This window comes from Spermophilus citellus (assembly GCF_964194105.1).
Source record: "Spermophilus citellus genome assembly, chromosome: 9".
NCBI lineage: Eukaryota > Metazoa > Chordata > Mammalia > Rodentia > Sciuridae > Spermophilus > Spermophilus citellus.
Window position 1 is genome coordinate 91,454,589 of NC_138191.1, and position 16,720 is coordinate 91,471,308.

Here is a 16,720-nt window from a genome sequence, read left to right on the forward strand (position 1 = left end):
TATTTTTGGGGGAGATATTGTGAAAGGAGTAGTTGTCCTCATTTCCGTTTCAGAGAATTTGTCGCTGATATACAGGAATGCATTTGATTTATGCGTGTTGATTTTATATCCTGCCACTTTGCTGAATTCATTTATTAGCTCTAATAGTTTCTTTGTAGACCCTTTTGGGTCTGCTAGGTATAGAATCATGTCATCTGCAAATAGTGATAATTTAAGTTCTTCTTTTCCTATTTTTATGCCTTTAATTTCTTTCGTCTGTCTAATTGCTCTGGCCAGTGTTTCGAGGACTATGTTGAACAGAAGTGGTGAGAGAGGGCATCCCTGTCTTGTACCAGATCTTAGAGGTAATGCCTTCAATTTTTCTCCATTCAGAATGATGCTGGCCTGTGGCTTATCATAGATTGCTTTTACAATGTTGAGGTATGATCCTGTTATCCCTAATTTTTCTAGAGTTTTGAACATAAAGGGATGCTGTACTTTGTCGAATGCTCTTTCTGCATCTATCGAGATGATCATATGGTTCTTATTTTTAAGTCTATTGATGTGGTGAATAACATTTATTGATTTCCATATATTGAACCAGCCTTGCATCCCAGGGATGAATCCTACTTGATCATGGTATATAATTTTTTTGATATGTGTTTGAATCCGATTCGCCAGAATTTTATTGAGGATTTTTGCATCTATGTTCATTAGAGATATTGGTCTATAGTTTTCTTTCTTTGAAGTGTCTTTGTCTGGTTTAGGAATCAGGGTGATGTTGGCCTCGTAGAATGTATTTGGAAGTTCTCCCTCTTTTTCTAATTCCTGAAATAGCTTGAAAAGTACTGGTGTTAGTTCCTCTTTAAAGGTTTTGTAAAACTCTGCTGTATACCCATCCGGTCCTGGGCTTTTCTTAGTTGGTAGTCTTTTGATGGTTTCTTCTATTTCCTCTATTGTTATTGGTCTGTTTAGGTTGTCTATATCCTCCTGACTCAATCTCTGCAGATCATATGACTTAAGAAATTTATCTATGCCTTCAGTATCTTCTATTTTATTGGAGTATAAGGATTCAAAATAATTTCTGATTGTCTTCTGTATTTCTGAAGTGTCTGTTGTGATATTGCCTTTTTCATCCCGTATGCTAGTAATTTGGATTCTCTCTCTTCTTCTCTTCGTTAGCATGGCTAAGGGTCTGTTGATTTTATTTATTTTTTCAAAGAACCAACTTTTGGTTTTCTCAATTTTTTCAATTGTTTCTTTTGTTTCAATTTCATTAATTTCAGCTCTGATTTTAATTATTTCTTGCCTTCTACTTCTTTTGCTGTTGTTTTGCTCTTCTTTTTCTAGGATTTTGAGATGAAGTATGAGATCATTTATTTGTTGGTTTTTTCTTTTTTTAAGGAATGAACTCCAAGCAATGAATTTTCCTCTTAGAACTGCTTTCAATGTGTCCCATAGATTCCGATATGTTGTGTTTGTGTTTTCATTTAACTCTAAGAAGTTTTTAATTTCCTTTTTGATGTCTTCTAAAACCCATTGATCATTCAGTAACCTATTATTCATTCTCCAAGTGATGCATGATTTTTCCTTCCTTCTTTTATCATTGATTTTCAGTTTCATTCCATTATGATCAGATAAGATGCATGGTATTATCTCTACTCCTTTATATTGTCTAAGAGTTGCCCTGTGACATAATATATGATCTATTTTTGAGAAGGATCCATGTGCTGCTGAGAAAAAAGTGTAACTACTTGATGTTGGGTGGTATATTCTATATATGTCAATTAAGTCTAGGTTGTTAATTGTGTTATTGAGTTCTATAGTTTCCTTATTTAACTTTTGTTTGGAAGATCTGTCCAGTGGTGAGAGAGGTGTGTTGAAGTCTCCCATGATTATTGTATGGTGGTCTATTAGACTCTTGAACTTGAAAAGAGTTTGCTTGATGAACATAGCTGCACCATTGTTTGGGGCATATATATTTATGATTGTTATGTCTTGTTGGTGTATGGTTCCCTTGAGCAGTATGTAGTGTCTTTCTTTATCCCTTTTGATTAACTTTGGCTTGAAATCTATTTTATTAGATATGAGTATGGACACTCCTGCTTGTTTCCGCAGTCCATATAAGTGGAATGATTTTTCCCAACCTTTCACCTTCAGTCTATGTATATCTTTTCCTATCAAATGCGTCTCCTGTAGGCAGCATATTGTTGGGTCTTGTTTTGTGATCCATTCAACTAGCCTGTGTCTCTTAATTGGTGAGTTTAAGCCATTAACATTTAGGGTTATTATTGAGATATGGTTTGTTCTTCCAGCCATATTTGTTTATTAATGTTACTAAACCTGATTTGTTTTCCTCTTTGATTACTTTCCCCCCTTTACTGTCCTACCTCCCACTGTTGGTTTTCAATGTTATTTTCCATTTCCTCTTCCTGTAATGTTTTGCCAAGGATTTTTTGAAGAGATGGTTTTCTAGCTGCGAATTCTTTTAACTTTTGTTTATCGTGGAAGGTTTCAATTTCATCTTCCGTCCTGAAGCTTAATTTCGCCGGATACACGATTCTTGGCTGGAACCCATTTTCTTTCAGTGTTTGAAATATGTTATTCCAGGATCTTCTAGCTTTCAGAGTCTGTGTTGAGAGATCAGCTGTTATCCTGATTGGTTTACCCCTAAATGTAATCTGCTTCCTTTCTCTTGTAGCATTTAAAATTCTCTCCTTATTCTGTATGTTGGACATCTTCTTTATAATGTGTCTAGGTGTGGATCTCTTATGATTTTGCACATTCGGCGTCCTGTAGGCTTCTAGGATTTGAGATTCTGTTTCATTCTTCAAGTCTGGGAAGTTTTCTCGTATTATTTCATTGAATAGATTGTTTATTCCTTTGGTTTGGAGCTCTGTGCCTTCCTGTATCCCAATGACTCTTAAGTTTGGTCTTTTAATGTTATCCCATATTTCTTGGATGTTCTGCTCATGGTTTCTTAGCAGACTTGCTGAGCTGTCTATGTTCTTTTCAAGTTGAAATACTTTGTCTTCATTGTCTGATGTTCTATCTTCTAAGTGATCTACTCTGCTGGTAGTATTCTCAATTGAGTTTTTAAGTTGGTTTATTGTTTCCTGCTGTTCTAGGATTTCTATTTGTTTGTTTTTTATTACCTCTATCTCCCTGTGAAATTGATCTTTTACTTCCTGGATTTGTTTATGTAGTTCCTTGTCAAAGTGATCTTTCATTGTCTGATTTTGCTGTCTCATGTCTTCCTTGAGACTCCAGATCATCTGAAGCATGTATATCCTGAACTCTTTATCTGACATTCCATCTGTTGCAGCTATTACCTCTTCTAAAGTTGAGTTGACCTGCATTGCTTGTGGTCCTTTCTTTCCTTGTCTTTTCATGTTGCTCGCGTTTCTTTCTGCTTGGTGAAACTGTTGTGTTTTTGAAATTTTCCCCCTATTTATTTATATTGCTCTTGTATAGTTGGGAAATCTCCCTTGCAGGGCAGGTAGTGGCTGTGCTCCTCCTCTAATTTGGGTGATCTGTCTACCACGCTGGTCAGTCGCAGGTCTGCCCACCCTGCAGGCGCGGGTGGCGGCTCTGCTCTGCCCCCACTCCAATTATGGTGACGTAACTACCACGCCCTCGGGTCATTGGTCCTGATCCGGATGTGGGCGGCAGCTCTGCTCGGCCCCTACTCCAATTGGTGTAACGTGTCTACCATGCTGGCAGGCCTCTAGGCCTGTTCCGCTGGTGGGTCGCAGGTCTGCCTACCTTGCGGGCTCGTCTTCTCAGCCCCCACTCCCAGTGGGGGTACCTGACTGCCTCTCCAACGGGTCGCTGGGCCTTTTCCGGACACGGGCGTCGGCTCTCCTCCACCACCACTCCAACCAGTGTGACGTGACTGCCTAGGTGCTACTTGTCCACCACGCTGGCAGGCTACCGGGCCTGTCCTGCCAGTGGGTCGCAGGTCTGCCTACCTTGCAGGCTCAGACGGCGGCTCTGCACAGCCCCTACTCCAAATGGGGTGACTTGGCTACCGCACCGTCGGGTCGCTGGTCCTGTTCTAGGCATGGGCGGCTACTCTCTTCGGCCCCAGCTGCAGTTGGGATGATGTGATACCACGCCGGCGGGTCACTTGGCCTGCTCTGGGCGCAGGCGGCAGCTCCACTCTGCTCCCCTGACCCCCACAGCACCCAGCAGGACCCGGACCGAGAAGCAGTCACCGCAGGTTCCCCAGCCCTGGGCCAAAGCAGCTTCGGGAGCCAGAACCCGGCCTCTCCGATCCCAGCCACGCTCAGCTAGGAGCAGGCTCCAAGGAGCGACCCCCACGGGTTCCCCAGCCCCGGGCCAAAACTGTTCCGGGATTCAGGTCCCAGCCACCCCGAGCTCAGCGCACGCTCCACTTGGAGCTGGCCTCAACACGCAGTCTCCTCAGGTTCCCCAGCCCTGGGCCAAAGCAGCCCAGGGAACCAGAATCTGGCCGCTCAGAGCCCGGCGCACACCTTGCCAAGAGCGAGCCCCAAGGAGTATTCTCCACAGGTTCTCTAGCCCCAAGCCTGAGCGATCTGTCTGTGAGACGCAGGCAAATACCAGCCTGAAATCACCTGTTCCGTAGCTGAATGAGCTGAGATCAGTAGAAAACAGGGATGATTACATCAGCTCTCCAAGATGGCGGCTGCTGTCCTCCTCCGTGGTCCGACCGGTGTCGAGAATCGAACTGGACTGCTTCCTTCCTCTGTCTCGAAGCCGGAACTCAGCACTAAGCACGGCCATTGCACCACTGGCAGGAGCCCCCAGAATCCGCATCACTGCACTCCCGCTCTGGCACCTCGCCGCTTCCCAGCGCGCACCGCAGACTCCAGCTGTGGGGCGGTCTGCAGATCAGGCAATGCGACCCTCCGTGTGGAGAAATCGCCCACGACCGAGCCCCCGCAGCCAAACCTCGCGCAATGGAAATCCGTCCACTAGCACCTCAATTTCACTGGAAATTCCCAACAAGATAGCCTTCAGCTGTTTCGCCTCATCTTTCTCCCGCACAGTGACGCGGCACACTGGGGTGATGCACTCCCTTCGCCACCATCTTCCCCTCTCCTCGCGTGTTGATTTTATATCCTGCCACTTTGCTGAATTCATTTATTAGTTCTAGTAGTTTCTCTGTAGACCCTTTTGGGTCTTCTAGGTATAGGATCATATCATCCGCAAATAGTGATATTTTAAGTTCTTCTTTTCCTATTTTTATGCCTTTAGTTTCTTTTGTCTGTCTAATTGCTCTGGCTAGTATTTCAAGGACTAAATGAAATAGAAGTGGTGAGAGAGGGCATCCCTGTCTTGTTCCAGATTTTAGTGGGAATGCCTTCAGTTTTTCTCCATTTAGAATGATGCTAGCCTGAGGCTTAGCATATATAGCTTTTACAATGTTGAGGTAAGTTCCTGTTATCCCTAGTTTTTCTAGTGTTTTGAACATAAAGGGATGCTGTACTTTGTCAAATGCTTTTTCTGCATCTATCGAGATGATCATATGGTTCTTACCTTTAAGTCTATTGATGTGGTGAATAACATTTATTGATTTCCGTATATTGAACCAACCTTGCATCCCAGGGATGAATCCTACTTGATCATGGTGCACAATTTTTTTTGATATGCTTTTGTATTCGATTCGCCAGGATTTTATTGAGAATTTTTGCATCTATGTTCATTAGATATATTGGTCTGTAGTTTTCTTTCTTTGAAGTGTCTTTGTCTGGTTTTGGGATCAGGGTGATGTTGGCCTCATAGAATGAATTTGGAAGAGCTCCTTCTTTTTCTATTTCTTGAAATAGCTTGAAAAGTATTGGTATTAATTCTTCTTTGAAGGTTTTGTAAAACTCCGCTGTATACCCATCTGGTCCAGGGCTTTTCTTGGTTGGTAGTCTTTTGATGGCTGCTTCTGTTTCTTCCTTTGTTATTGGTCTGTTTAAATTGTGTGTGTCTTCCTGACTCAATCTGGGCAGATCATATGACTTAAGAAATTTATCGATATCTTCACTGTCTTCTATTTTATTAGAATATAGGGTTTCAAAATACTTTCTAATTATCTTCTGTATTTCTGTAGTGTCTGTTGTGATATTGCCTTTTTAATCCCATATGTTAGTAATTTGAGTTTTCTCTCTTCTTCTCTTCGTTAGCATGGCTAAGGGTCTGTCGATCTTATTTATTTTTTCGAAGAACCAACTTTTAGTTTTATCAATTTTTCAATGATTTTTTTGTTTCAATTTCGTTTATTTCCACTCTGATTTTAATTATTTCTTGTCTTCTGCTATATTTGCTATTGTTTTACTCTTCCTTTTCTAGGGTTTTGAGATGTAGTGTGAGTTCATTTATTTGTTGGTTTTTTCTTTTATTGAGGAATGAAATCCAGGCAATGAATTTCCCTCTTAAAACTGCTTTCATTGTGTCCCATAGATTCTGGTATGTTGTGTCTGAATTGTCGTTTATCTCTAAGAATTTTTTGGTTTATGTCTTCTGTAACCCATTGATCATTCAGTAACATATTGTTTATTTTCCATGTGATGCAGGATTTTTCCTTCCTTCTTTTATCATTGATTTCCAGTTTCATTCAATTATGATCAGATATGGTGCCTGGTATTATCTCCACACCTTTATATTTACTAAGAATTGCCCTATGGCATAATATATGATCTATCTTTGAGTAAGATCCATGTGCTGCTGAGAAGAACGTGTATCCACTTGACGATGGTTGATATATTCTATATATGTCGGTTAAGTCTAGGTTATTGATTGTGTCATTGAGTTCTATAGTTTCTTTATTCAGCTTTTGTCTGGAGGATCTGTCTAATGGTGAGAGCGGTGTATTGAAGTCACCCATAATTATTGTGTTGTGGTCTATTTGACTCTTGAACTTGAGGAGAGTTTGTTTTATGAACGTTGCAGCTCCATTGTTTGGTGCATACAAATTGATAATTGTTATGTCTTGTTGGTGGATGGTTCCTTTTAAAAGGATATAGTGTCCTTCTTTAACCCTTTTGATTAACTTAGGTTTGAAGTTGATTTTATTCGATATGACTATGGCCACTCCTGCTTGCTTCCGAGGGCCATGTGAGTGGTATGATTTTTCCCAACCTTTCACCTTCAGCCTGTGTATGTTTTTTCCTATCATATGAGTCTCCTGAAGGCAGCATATTGTTGGATTTGTTCTTTTGATCCAGGTTACTAGCTTGTGTCTCTTGATTGGTGAGTTTAGTCCATTAACATTTAAGGTTACAATTGAAATATGATTTGTACTTCCAGTCATGTTTATTTATTTATTTATTTTAGTTTGGCTAGTTTTTACTTTTTGGTTATTTTCCTCCCCCTTTACTGAGATACCTCCCGCTGTTAGTTTTGGGCACTATTTTTCCATTTATCTTCTTGTAGAATTTTGCCCAAAATGCTTTGCAGTGCTGGTTTTCTGGCTGCGAATTCTTTTAGCTTTTGTTTATTGTGAAAGATTTTAATTTCCTTGTCAAATCTGAAGCTTAGTTTTGCTGGATACAGTATTCTTGGTTGGAATCCATTATTTTTCAGTGTTTGAAATACATTGTTCCTGGATCTTCTCGCTTTCAAAGTCTGTGATGAAAAATCAGTCGTTAACCTAATTCGTTTACCCCTGAATGTAATCTGCCTCCTTTCTCTCATGGCTTTTAATATTCTCTCCTTGTTCTGTATGTTGGCTATCTTCATAATTATATGTCTTGGAGTTGGTCTATTACGGTTTTGGATGTTTGGGGTCCTGTAGGCTTCCAGGATTTGGCAATCCATTCCATCTTTCATCTCTGGGAAGTTTTCTAGGGTTATTTCATTTAATAAGTTGTCCATTCCTTTTGTCTGAACCTCTGTGCCTTCTTCTATCCCAATGACTCTCAAATTTGTTTTTTTTGATGAGATCCCATATCTCTTGGATAGACTGCTCGTGAGATTTAAGCATCTTTTCTGTGTTGACTATATTCTTTTCAAGTTGATAAACTTTTTCTTCATTATCTGATGTTCTGACTTCTACTTGTTCTAGTCTATTTGTAATATTCTTGTTAGCGTTTTTAATCTGGTTTATGGTTTCTTGCATTTCTAAGATTACTGTTTGTTTTTTTTTTAAGATCTCTATCTCCTGGTAAAGCTCGTTCTTTGCAGTTTGAATTTGTTTGTTTAGTTCGTTTTCAAAATATACTTTCAATGCTTGGACTTGCTGTCTCATGTCTTCTCTAATATTCTGTTCCATCTGAGTTAGGTATGCCTTAATTTCTTTCCCTGTCCATGTTTCTGATGCTTCTAGGTCCTCCTGTAGATTTAAGTTGTCCTTCATTATCTGTAATCCTTTTTTCCCTTGTTTTTTCATGTTGTTCACGCTACTTTCCAGCTCTGTTTGACTGCTTTGTAACTGCTTTCTCCTATACATTTGTTTTGGCTTTGTATATCTCTATTGTCTCTCCTTTGTGGTGGGAGATTATGCCTAGAGATGTTGGGCTTTATTGTACTTTAGAGCTGATTCATTCAATATATAAAGGGCTTCTGGATTCTGTATGCATATTGTGATTTGTTGTTTTTTCTTAGGACTTTAGGTTAGGTGCTATGAAGGTATAAGGGTTAGTATGTCTTGGCTACTTTAGAAGGTTGCTCTACTGAAGGGGGATACTAACCATCGATTGGATCAGGGTGTTGGTAGTAGCTAGGTATTTAGGAGCACTATAGACAGCCTCGAAACATTCACCTATTTGCATTTAGACAGTTACACATAATGGAGGGCGTAATGCTTGGGATGAAGGGGAAGTTGGGGAGAAGGGGAAGGAAGGTGCTCTTGAAAAGAAAGAAGGAGAGGGAGATAGATAGCATAGAGGAGAATGGAAAGAACAATAAAACTTGGAGGGGGAAAGAAAGAGGGAAAAGGGGAGAGAAAAAATAAAATAAAATCAAATAAAATAAGAAATAAAATTAGGTCTTAGAGATCCATTTTCTTCTCTTCCCATAGGCAAAGGTGTGCCCTCCGAGCTGAGTTTTGCATTCAATGTGTCAACAGCAATCCCTGTAAGGTGCTCCTGGGAGTCTCTCAATCCTGTTGGTCCAGAGCCGTTTCACTTCTACGGCCCCTCCTCCCCTTCCTCTTGCCAGCCAGCCAGGTCCTGCTCACTGGAGGCGGTTCCCCAAGGATCTGGTTACACTTTCAGCCCCACCGCATGCCCTATTTCCCAAACGACTGAGCACTCTCTGTCATTCATCTAAGCCCCAGTGCTGTGGAGCTGTGGTCTGGGAGTCAATAGTTTAATTTTTCCAGAACTCTTTGGTGGGCACGCCCTCGGAAGCTGGCGGCTAAGACCTTTGGTGTCGCCACTGGTGGTAATGAGAGTTGGGGGTTGAGGATCCCCTCTGCTTCCCTCAGCCCCTACAATCACGACCACTCCACTGGCAGTAGGAGGAGTTGGGGGTCTGGAGTGTCCTCTGTTTCCCTCCGCCCCTACCGTCACGCCCTCTCCGTTGGCGGTTGGGGGAGTTGGGGCTGGGGAGTCTTCTCTGCTTTTCTCCGCCCCTACAGTCACGCCCACATCACTGGCATTAGGGGGAGTTGGGGGTCGGGAGTCCCTTGGCCCTTACGGTCACGCCCACGGAGAGATTTTTGAAGTTTCCCGGTTGTTTGTATCTGGTGTGGGTGGGAGTCACACACCTGCTAAAGTAGATTCCGCTGGGAAGGAATCTCATTGGCCAAACTTTGGTGACTTCCCCTCTCTGCTATGGCGGGCCCCTGGCTCCTTGCCAGAGTGTCCGAAGGGAGGGGTGGAACTGGCTTGTCTCTGGTCTGACTCAATCTCTGGTTTTAGTTCCCAGTTCGCTATTTCATAAAGGCTTGGTTAGATTCCCTTCACGTCGCCTCCTGAGCCGGGCTGGTGGGGGCCGTTCGCCGTGCGGGCGGGGCCATTAGCAGAGCCGGGCAGGCAGCGGCTGGCAGGGCTGGACCTCTGCGCTGCGTGGCCAAGATTCACTCGTCTGGGACAAACTGTCACCTCTAATAAACTTACTAATTCCCGGCAGGTCTCCTTTCAGCGGAATTTTGCTAGAAGTTCCTCAGTAGGTAGAATCCAGGTATATTAATGGGTCTTTCTGATCCCATTAATGTGGAGATACTGAAAGTGCTGCTTCCTCGCCGGCCGCCATGTTGGGTCCCCTCCAATAGTGAGTTTTTAAAATTGTGAGAGTGTTATTGTGGTTGCATTTTAAAAGAAGTCCTACCTTTCATGCATCAGAATCAATGGAGCCTTATCGAAACAAATTTTGGGGCCTCACCCTGAGAAATTTTATTCAGTGTGTCTGGATGGTTCTTATGTCTCATAAGTTGCCAAATGAGACCCAAGGCTTCTGGACCAAGGGCCACACTTTGAGAATCACAGGTTTATAGATAACATGTTGAAATAGTGTGGATAAACCAACAGACTTGGGCTCACTTCATCCCTGGAGAGCAGAGTGATGTGGGTGCAAATAAAATAATGTTGTCAATTGATAATTGGATCATGGTGGTTACTTTATGAAGTTTCATTAGATTATTCTTGCTACATGTTTTGAAAGTTCCAAAAGGTTAAAATGTAAAATACAGGGCCGGGGTTGTGGCTCAGTGGTAGAGCACTTGCCTGGCATTTGTAAGGCACTGGGTTTTATTCTCAGCACCTCATATAAACAAATAAAATAAAGGTCCATTGACAACCCAAAAAAATACTTTTTAAAAATGTAAAATGTAAAGTTGTATAAAATATTTAAATGATAAGCATTAATATTCAGTGAATTGTTTGAAGCATATATTTAAATTACATATCATGTATAGTATCTTTGGGAATTTTTTTTAATTCTACATTTCTTTAAAAACTATGTATCAAACTTTTCACTGGCTTCTTTCTCACAGTTGTCTTCATTATCAACAATGTCCTTTTTTGAGCCATTTGACAGCTTTCTAGAACACATAAGGGGCTTGGTCTAAGTTGTTTAAGAAACGAAACTTCAAGTCTACATTTGATGCTTTTTCTGGAATTTCCTCTCAAGCCACAGCATACATCTCACAATATTAAGACAATTAGTAGTTGTGCTCTCTTGTCTTAAAGTATCAGGATTCATAACTTCCATAATGTAACCACTTAAAAATTGTTCTACTAGGAGCAATATTTAAAAGATTTGTTTACACTTCCAACATTTGCAAGTTTCAACACCTCCAAGGAGAGTTAGTAAATGTGTGTTAATTTTTATGCTTTGTTTGTACCAATTATTTTAAGCAAGTATCACAATACTATTATTAATCAAAGTCACTTCAGGCTATTCTGTCATCCCCCAAGCAGTATTTTGTGATTCAAGTAAACCAAATGAAAGAAGCCCGTATATCAGAAATTTGTAGGCGCTCTGGCAGCTCCCAAGGTCAGATGAATCTTGATCAGAATTTCGCATTTCATCTTCTTTGACACTTTAGGGACACTCTTATTTTTAAAAAAACAGCAGTTCAGTCCAGGGCGATTTATATTAGTAAAGGGAGAAATCTGATGGTGCAACCAGGCACGAGTAGCGCCAATGGCTTGTCACTGTTTCATGACACTGTCTCTCTATTCATTCAACAGACTCAGCACTGGTTTTGATGCTGGAGTTCAGCAGGATACAAGACAAAGTGTTGGCCCATGTGGAGATCATATTACTGCAGGGAAATACACTTCAAAAATAGTATCGAATATAGTCTGGGAATTTACAAAATATTTAAAGTACACAACACTCATTCTTCACAGTACCTGTGAGAGTGAAATGCATGTTCCTTTTTCTGTAGGTGAGAATATAACATTTAGTTTGTGATATCTAGGCCAAAACACCTATAAGGGCAGGAACCATGGGTGCCTTGTTCACCTGTTTCTAGAGTGCCAAGGATAAAGGTGCTCTCACTTCTGGTGTTTAAATGAAAGTTAAGAAGGCTAACAGGCACCTTGACTCTGTTGGAACTATGAAATATAGATATCTGTCTGTATCTGCCAGGTATTGGTTCCAGGACCCCTAAGGATACCAAAATCTAAAGATGCTCAAGTCTTTTATGTAAAATGGCGTGGTACACCCTTATATCCTCTCATATACTTTAAATCATCTCTAGATTACATGAAATGTCTAATAACATGTCAATGCTATGTAAACTGTTGTTCTATTGTATCATTTAGAAAATGACAAGAAAAAAGGTTTGCACATATTCAGTATAGAGGCAACTATCTTCCCTATGAAATTCATTGAATCTGAGAATGGGGAACTAGTAGATATATAAGGGTTTACTGTATGTATATAAATACAAAAAAATGGGAATATTTTATGTTGCAAATAATTTGCAAAGAAAAATACTGCACCCAGAACAATATGTCTGAAAGACCTAACTAAATATTTCAAGAGAGTGAAATTGCTCTGTGAACTAAATATTAAATTTCTCTTATTCTAGGGCAGTAGTAAAATAACAAGATGCAGATCTTGTCTGCAAAATTTACTGGGAAGGAATGTTGGGCACACTTACCTAGTCATTGCTCTACTAAAACCATTTCCATGGTTCCCCCCATTGCCCTCAGAATAAAGCATAGAGGCTGATTGACTGCCTCTTTCCTGCCTCCCTCTCCAGCCTTATCTTTTGCCTTTCCCAAAAGCTTATGCTCTGGAAGCATCCATATCTCTCTCTCTCTCTCTCTCTCTCTCTCTCTCTCTCTCTCTCGCGCGCGCGCGCACGCGCGCATGTATGAGTGTACCTTTGAAATTTTCTATATCCAGTTCCCTTTCCCTTTTTCTGTCACCTTCGTTCTTCTCCCTTTCTCTCTCCATTCATTAGTTTATCTAGATGTAACTTTCTTTTCAAGCCTGGACTTAGGTGTCAGTCCCTCTGGAAGGTTAGGTGGGCATTTGGACCATTGCAACAGTGGCCTACCACCCCATATGCTTGCTGTGCCTTCCTCTCTCTCAAGCAGGGTAAGTCTGGTTTTCTTCACTCAGGCCTTCCACAGTGCCTTGACCAGATTAGGCAAGTCGTAGATATTTCTTAAATAAAGGTATAAAATTATTTAACCTTCTGCAAACCTCAGCTTTCCTAATGTAAAGAGGATTTAAAATACCTACCTCATATTAAATTAAATGGCATTAGTGAAGCCCCTACATCATGCCTTATACAGAGTATAGGTCAAATAAATAGCTTGCTATTTTTACGTGTCCTCTAGGATCCTCGGTCATCGGAGACCACTCTTGGTTTTTCTTTAAAATACTTCATGACTACTAAGCCCTTGTTGGCTGCTATTCATCTTGAAAGGTTGTTCAGCATGACTATCAATTGTGTACAGAGATAATTGTTTTCAGTTCTTCAAATCTTGTCACCTTTCAATGGCCTGATACTAAAAATAACCATGTGTCTCAATTTTTACTCAGGATTTTGTTTTAATCAGATCTAATAAACTTAAAGACATAAGGACAACTGCCGTTGAAAGAAGAGTTAATCACTTACATTGCCCAAGAGAAGGGGTCATACCACCCCATGAGGGTCACATGGGGAAGCACAGAGTGGGAAGGTCAAAGGACAATATAGGAAAAGACACAGAATTTGGTGAGGTTTCTGTAGGAAAAGCAAGGCAGAGCAGGGGAACAGCTTTGTACTGGCCATTCAGAATAATTCCCTCAGGCTTTGGGACATAAAGTTCATTTCTACTTGTCAGAACCTGGTACTGGGTTGATTTGGGGAAGAATCAATAATGTCTTAGTATGTGAAAGTTAGATAAAGGGAGCATTTGGAGGTTTGAACTCAGAATTGGTTGGTTTGTATGAGTGAAAGATATGTTTGCAAGAGAGTTGTTTACCATCTCTAGGAATCACCTAGCAGTCTTCCCTAAGTGGCAGAGTCCCTTATCCTAAGATGTCAAACCATCATAAAATGCAGACGATATTTTTAATGGTTCATACACTATGCTCTATGGCAAGATGGAATGGGACTTTATTCTTGACCATAGTTTGATTGTTATTCTATGGTAACCTTTAATAACATTGCTCACGGGCTGTAATATTCTAGGCTTTTTAATCTCTTCCATTCTTGACAAAGCTCACAATTTCCATTGCAGCTCTTCCTGAACCTGCTAATTTAAACAGCCGAAGGATGTTCTTATCAATAAAAACCCCACATTTGCCTACAAACACTTTATGTTTTACCTTTTTTTTTTTTTAGGTCTGCCACAAACACTTTTCTTGTACAAATGAGACAGTATCTAATTGTTAACATATTTGTCAAACATGTGTTAATTGCCTGTTGCTGAAATGTGTGTCATTGCAAGCTTTCTTCATTGGGGATTTAATTTATTTAGAATCAGGATTGTGTTTAAAGGAGCTGTTTGTCTTACATTCTCCCTCTTTCCTCTCTCCCCAACCTGTCTTTTCCTTGCTTCCATTTTTCTTTCTTCTTTAAGGTTCCCCATCAGGCCCACTGCAGCTCTGTACCATCTGGAGACCAGTCCCTATCCTACATGCATGGCCTCCCCAGGAGAAATCTTGGAGACCGGTCCTTGGAGCAGTTGGTGAGGGGTGGCCCCAGCCAACCTGAGGTATGTACTCAGAGTTGTCAAGTTGTTTCCTACTGTGAATGAACAGGTATTATTTGTTGTCTGTATATCTTTAAAAAAAAAACAAAACTTTTTTAGTTGTAGATGGACACGATACCTTTATTTTATGTATTTATTTTTATGTGGTGCTGAGGATCGAACCCAGTGCCTCACACATGCTAGGTTAGTGCTCTACCACTGAGCCACCACCCCAGCCCCTTGTCTGTATACTTAATGTGGAGCAGATGATAAGACAGTCTGAGGATGGACTGATGGACACTAAACTCCATATGTCCAGACGGCTTTCTGGGAAACTTCATTGATGATTTTACAGGCAAACCCTACAGATCTAACTGAATTCATCATCTTCCTGTCCCTGACCTATCTTCCTTCCAGAGATTTCCAGGATTGAAGGACCATTGTGCTCCCAATTAACTGAGTCAGGATCTGGGCTTCATCCTTGGTCTAAACTCCGGCCCTAAACTTCCCCAACCAATGAGTCTATAAGATAGGTTATCCTAATTCTTACGCAATTAAAGAAGAATCTTATTTTGTAAAAGACAGATGGTGGATGTTAAAGAGCCATGTGTACTCTAAGAAGATGCTTCTTTTTTTCTTCTGAAGGAATAGACCTGAGGCATGGTACACTAATGACAATACAGCTTGGATACTCGCCCTCAGGAGTGACCCTCTGATTCCAGCCCCTGTGCACTTTTGCATCCTTGTCTGGGCCTTTCACCATCTTGTATTAAAGCCATGTTCATTCTTTTTCTCATCGTTGTGTTAGGATATCGTCCAGAGGCCCAGTGGAACAACAAAAGAAGATTCTTTTCTTCTTGCCCTGGTCAGAAAGGAACTCAAGTCACACCCTCTGAGCTCCAGTTTGTTAGACAAAATTCAGAAAGAGCTGACGATCCTGGACCCAATCTCTTCAGGGTTTCTCCTTCAGTCTCAGCTGAGCCACCTCTTCCTGAGGCATGGAGTCCCTCTGCAATTGCCAACAGTCAAGATCCTTTGCCAGAGATTTTCTAGGAAGGGCTCTCCTGAAATGGTATGGCCACTATTTTAAGTGTGGATGTCTTTTATGTCTCTTATTTGTACCCACCGGGTAATAGAATTAAGAAGTTGTGTTTTTTTCCTTGAAAATAACCTTTTATATGGACACTGTGTTAGTTAGGTTTTCATCCCTATGACCAAAATACCTGACAAGAACTACTTGGAGGAGGAAAAGTTTATTTTGTGTTCATGATTTCAGAGGTGAAGTCCATGGTTGGCCACTCCATTGCTCTGAGCCAGAAGTGAAGCAGCACAGTGTGGTGAAAGAGCATGGTGATGGAGAGCTACTCTACTTCAGCACCCAGGAAGCAAAGAGAGAAATGGGAATGTGGCAAAGGACAGATGAACCCTCTCATGGCAGGCCCCCAGTGACCCGCCTTCTCCAGCCATGCCCTACCTGCCTACAGTTTCCACCAAGTTAGTCCATCCAAACTAGAGTGGACTGATTAGGTTACAGCTCTCATGATCAAATCATTTCATCTCTGAATATTTCTGTATTAACATAGGAGTCTTGGGATTACTCTTCATAGCCACACCATAAAAGATGTCTAAGCTTACTTATATTCATGTGGAAATTTCTAGTTAGAACAGACAGGAATAGAAAATAGATGTAGGGTTCTTACCTCTGTTTAATTTCTCTTAAAATTGGAATCCTGTCCTAACTTTTACCGTCTGCTTTCAACACCACGAGGGGTGATTCATGATGATGGGCCCTCTTGAGTCTAGTAATGCGCTCATTCAGTCAGAACAGAGAAGTTGGCAAAGATCTCCTGTTTGTTGGGATAAGTCCTTAGACTGAGAGAGGTAGGGGATATCTTTGAAATATAATTTACCACCACCTGCTGTGACCCACACAACCATTAATTAGAAACTGGATAGGAGCAATGGGGGATTTAGAAATACAAACAGTGGCCTAGGAGGCTGAGACAGGAAGATTGTGAGTTCAAAGCCAGATTTAGCAAAAGTGAGTTGCTAAGCAACTCAGAGAAATCCTGTCTCTAAATAAAATACAAAAAATAGGGCTGAGGATGTGGCTCAGTGGTCAAGTGCCCCTGAGTTCAATCCCAGGTACCCCCACATTGTCCTGCAATGGAGAAACAATGACC

General features: G+C 41.1%; 1 protein-coding gene across 1 annotated transcript in view; it reads left to right on the top strand.

Moving 5' to 3' along the window:
* The window catches only part of LOC308657257 (uncharacterized protein C1orf87), a gene marked incomplete at its 3' end in the record, with an annotated part of 89,345 nt that overhangs the window by 26,187 nt on the left and 46,438 nt on the right, over positions 1-16,720 (top strand). The window contains exons 3-4 of the mRNA XM_081308790.1: positions 14,427-14,561; positions 15,346-15,609. Of these exons, the coding sequence (XP_081164916.1) occupies positions 14,427-14,561; positions 15,346-15,609 (399 nt within the window). The remainder of the gene's footprint in view (positions 1-14,426; positions 14,562-15,345; positions 15,610-16,720) is intronic.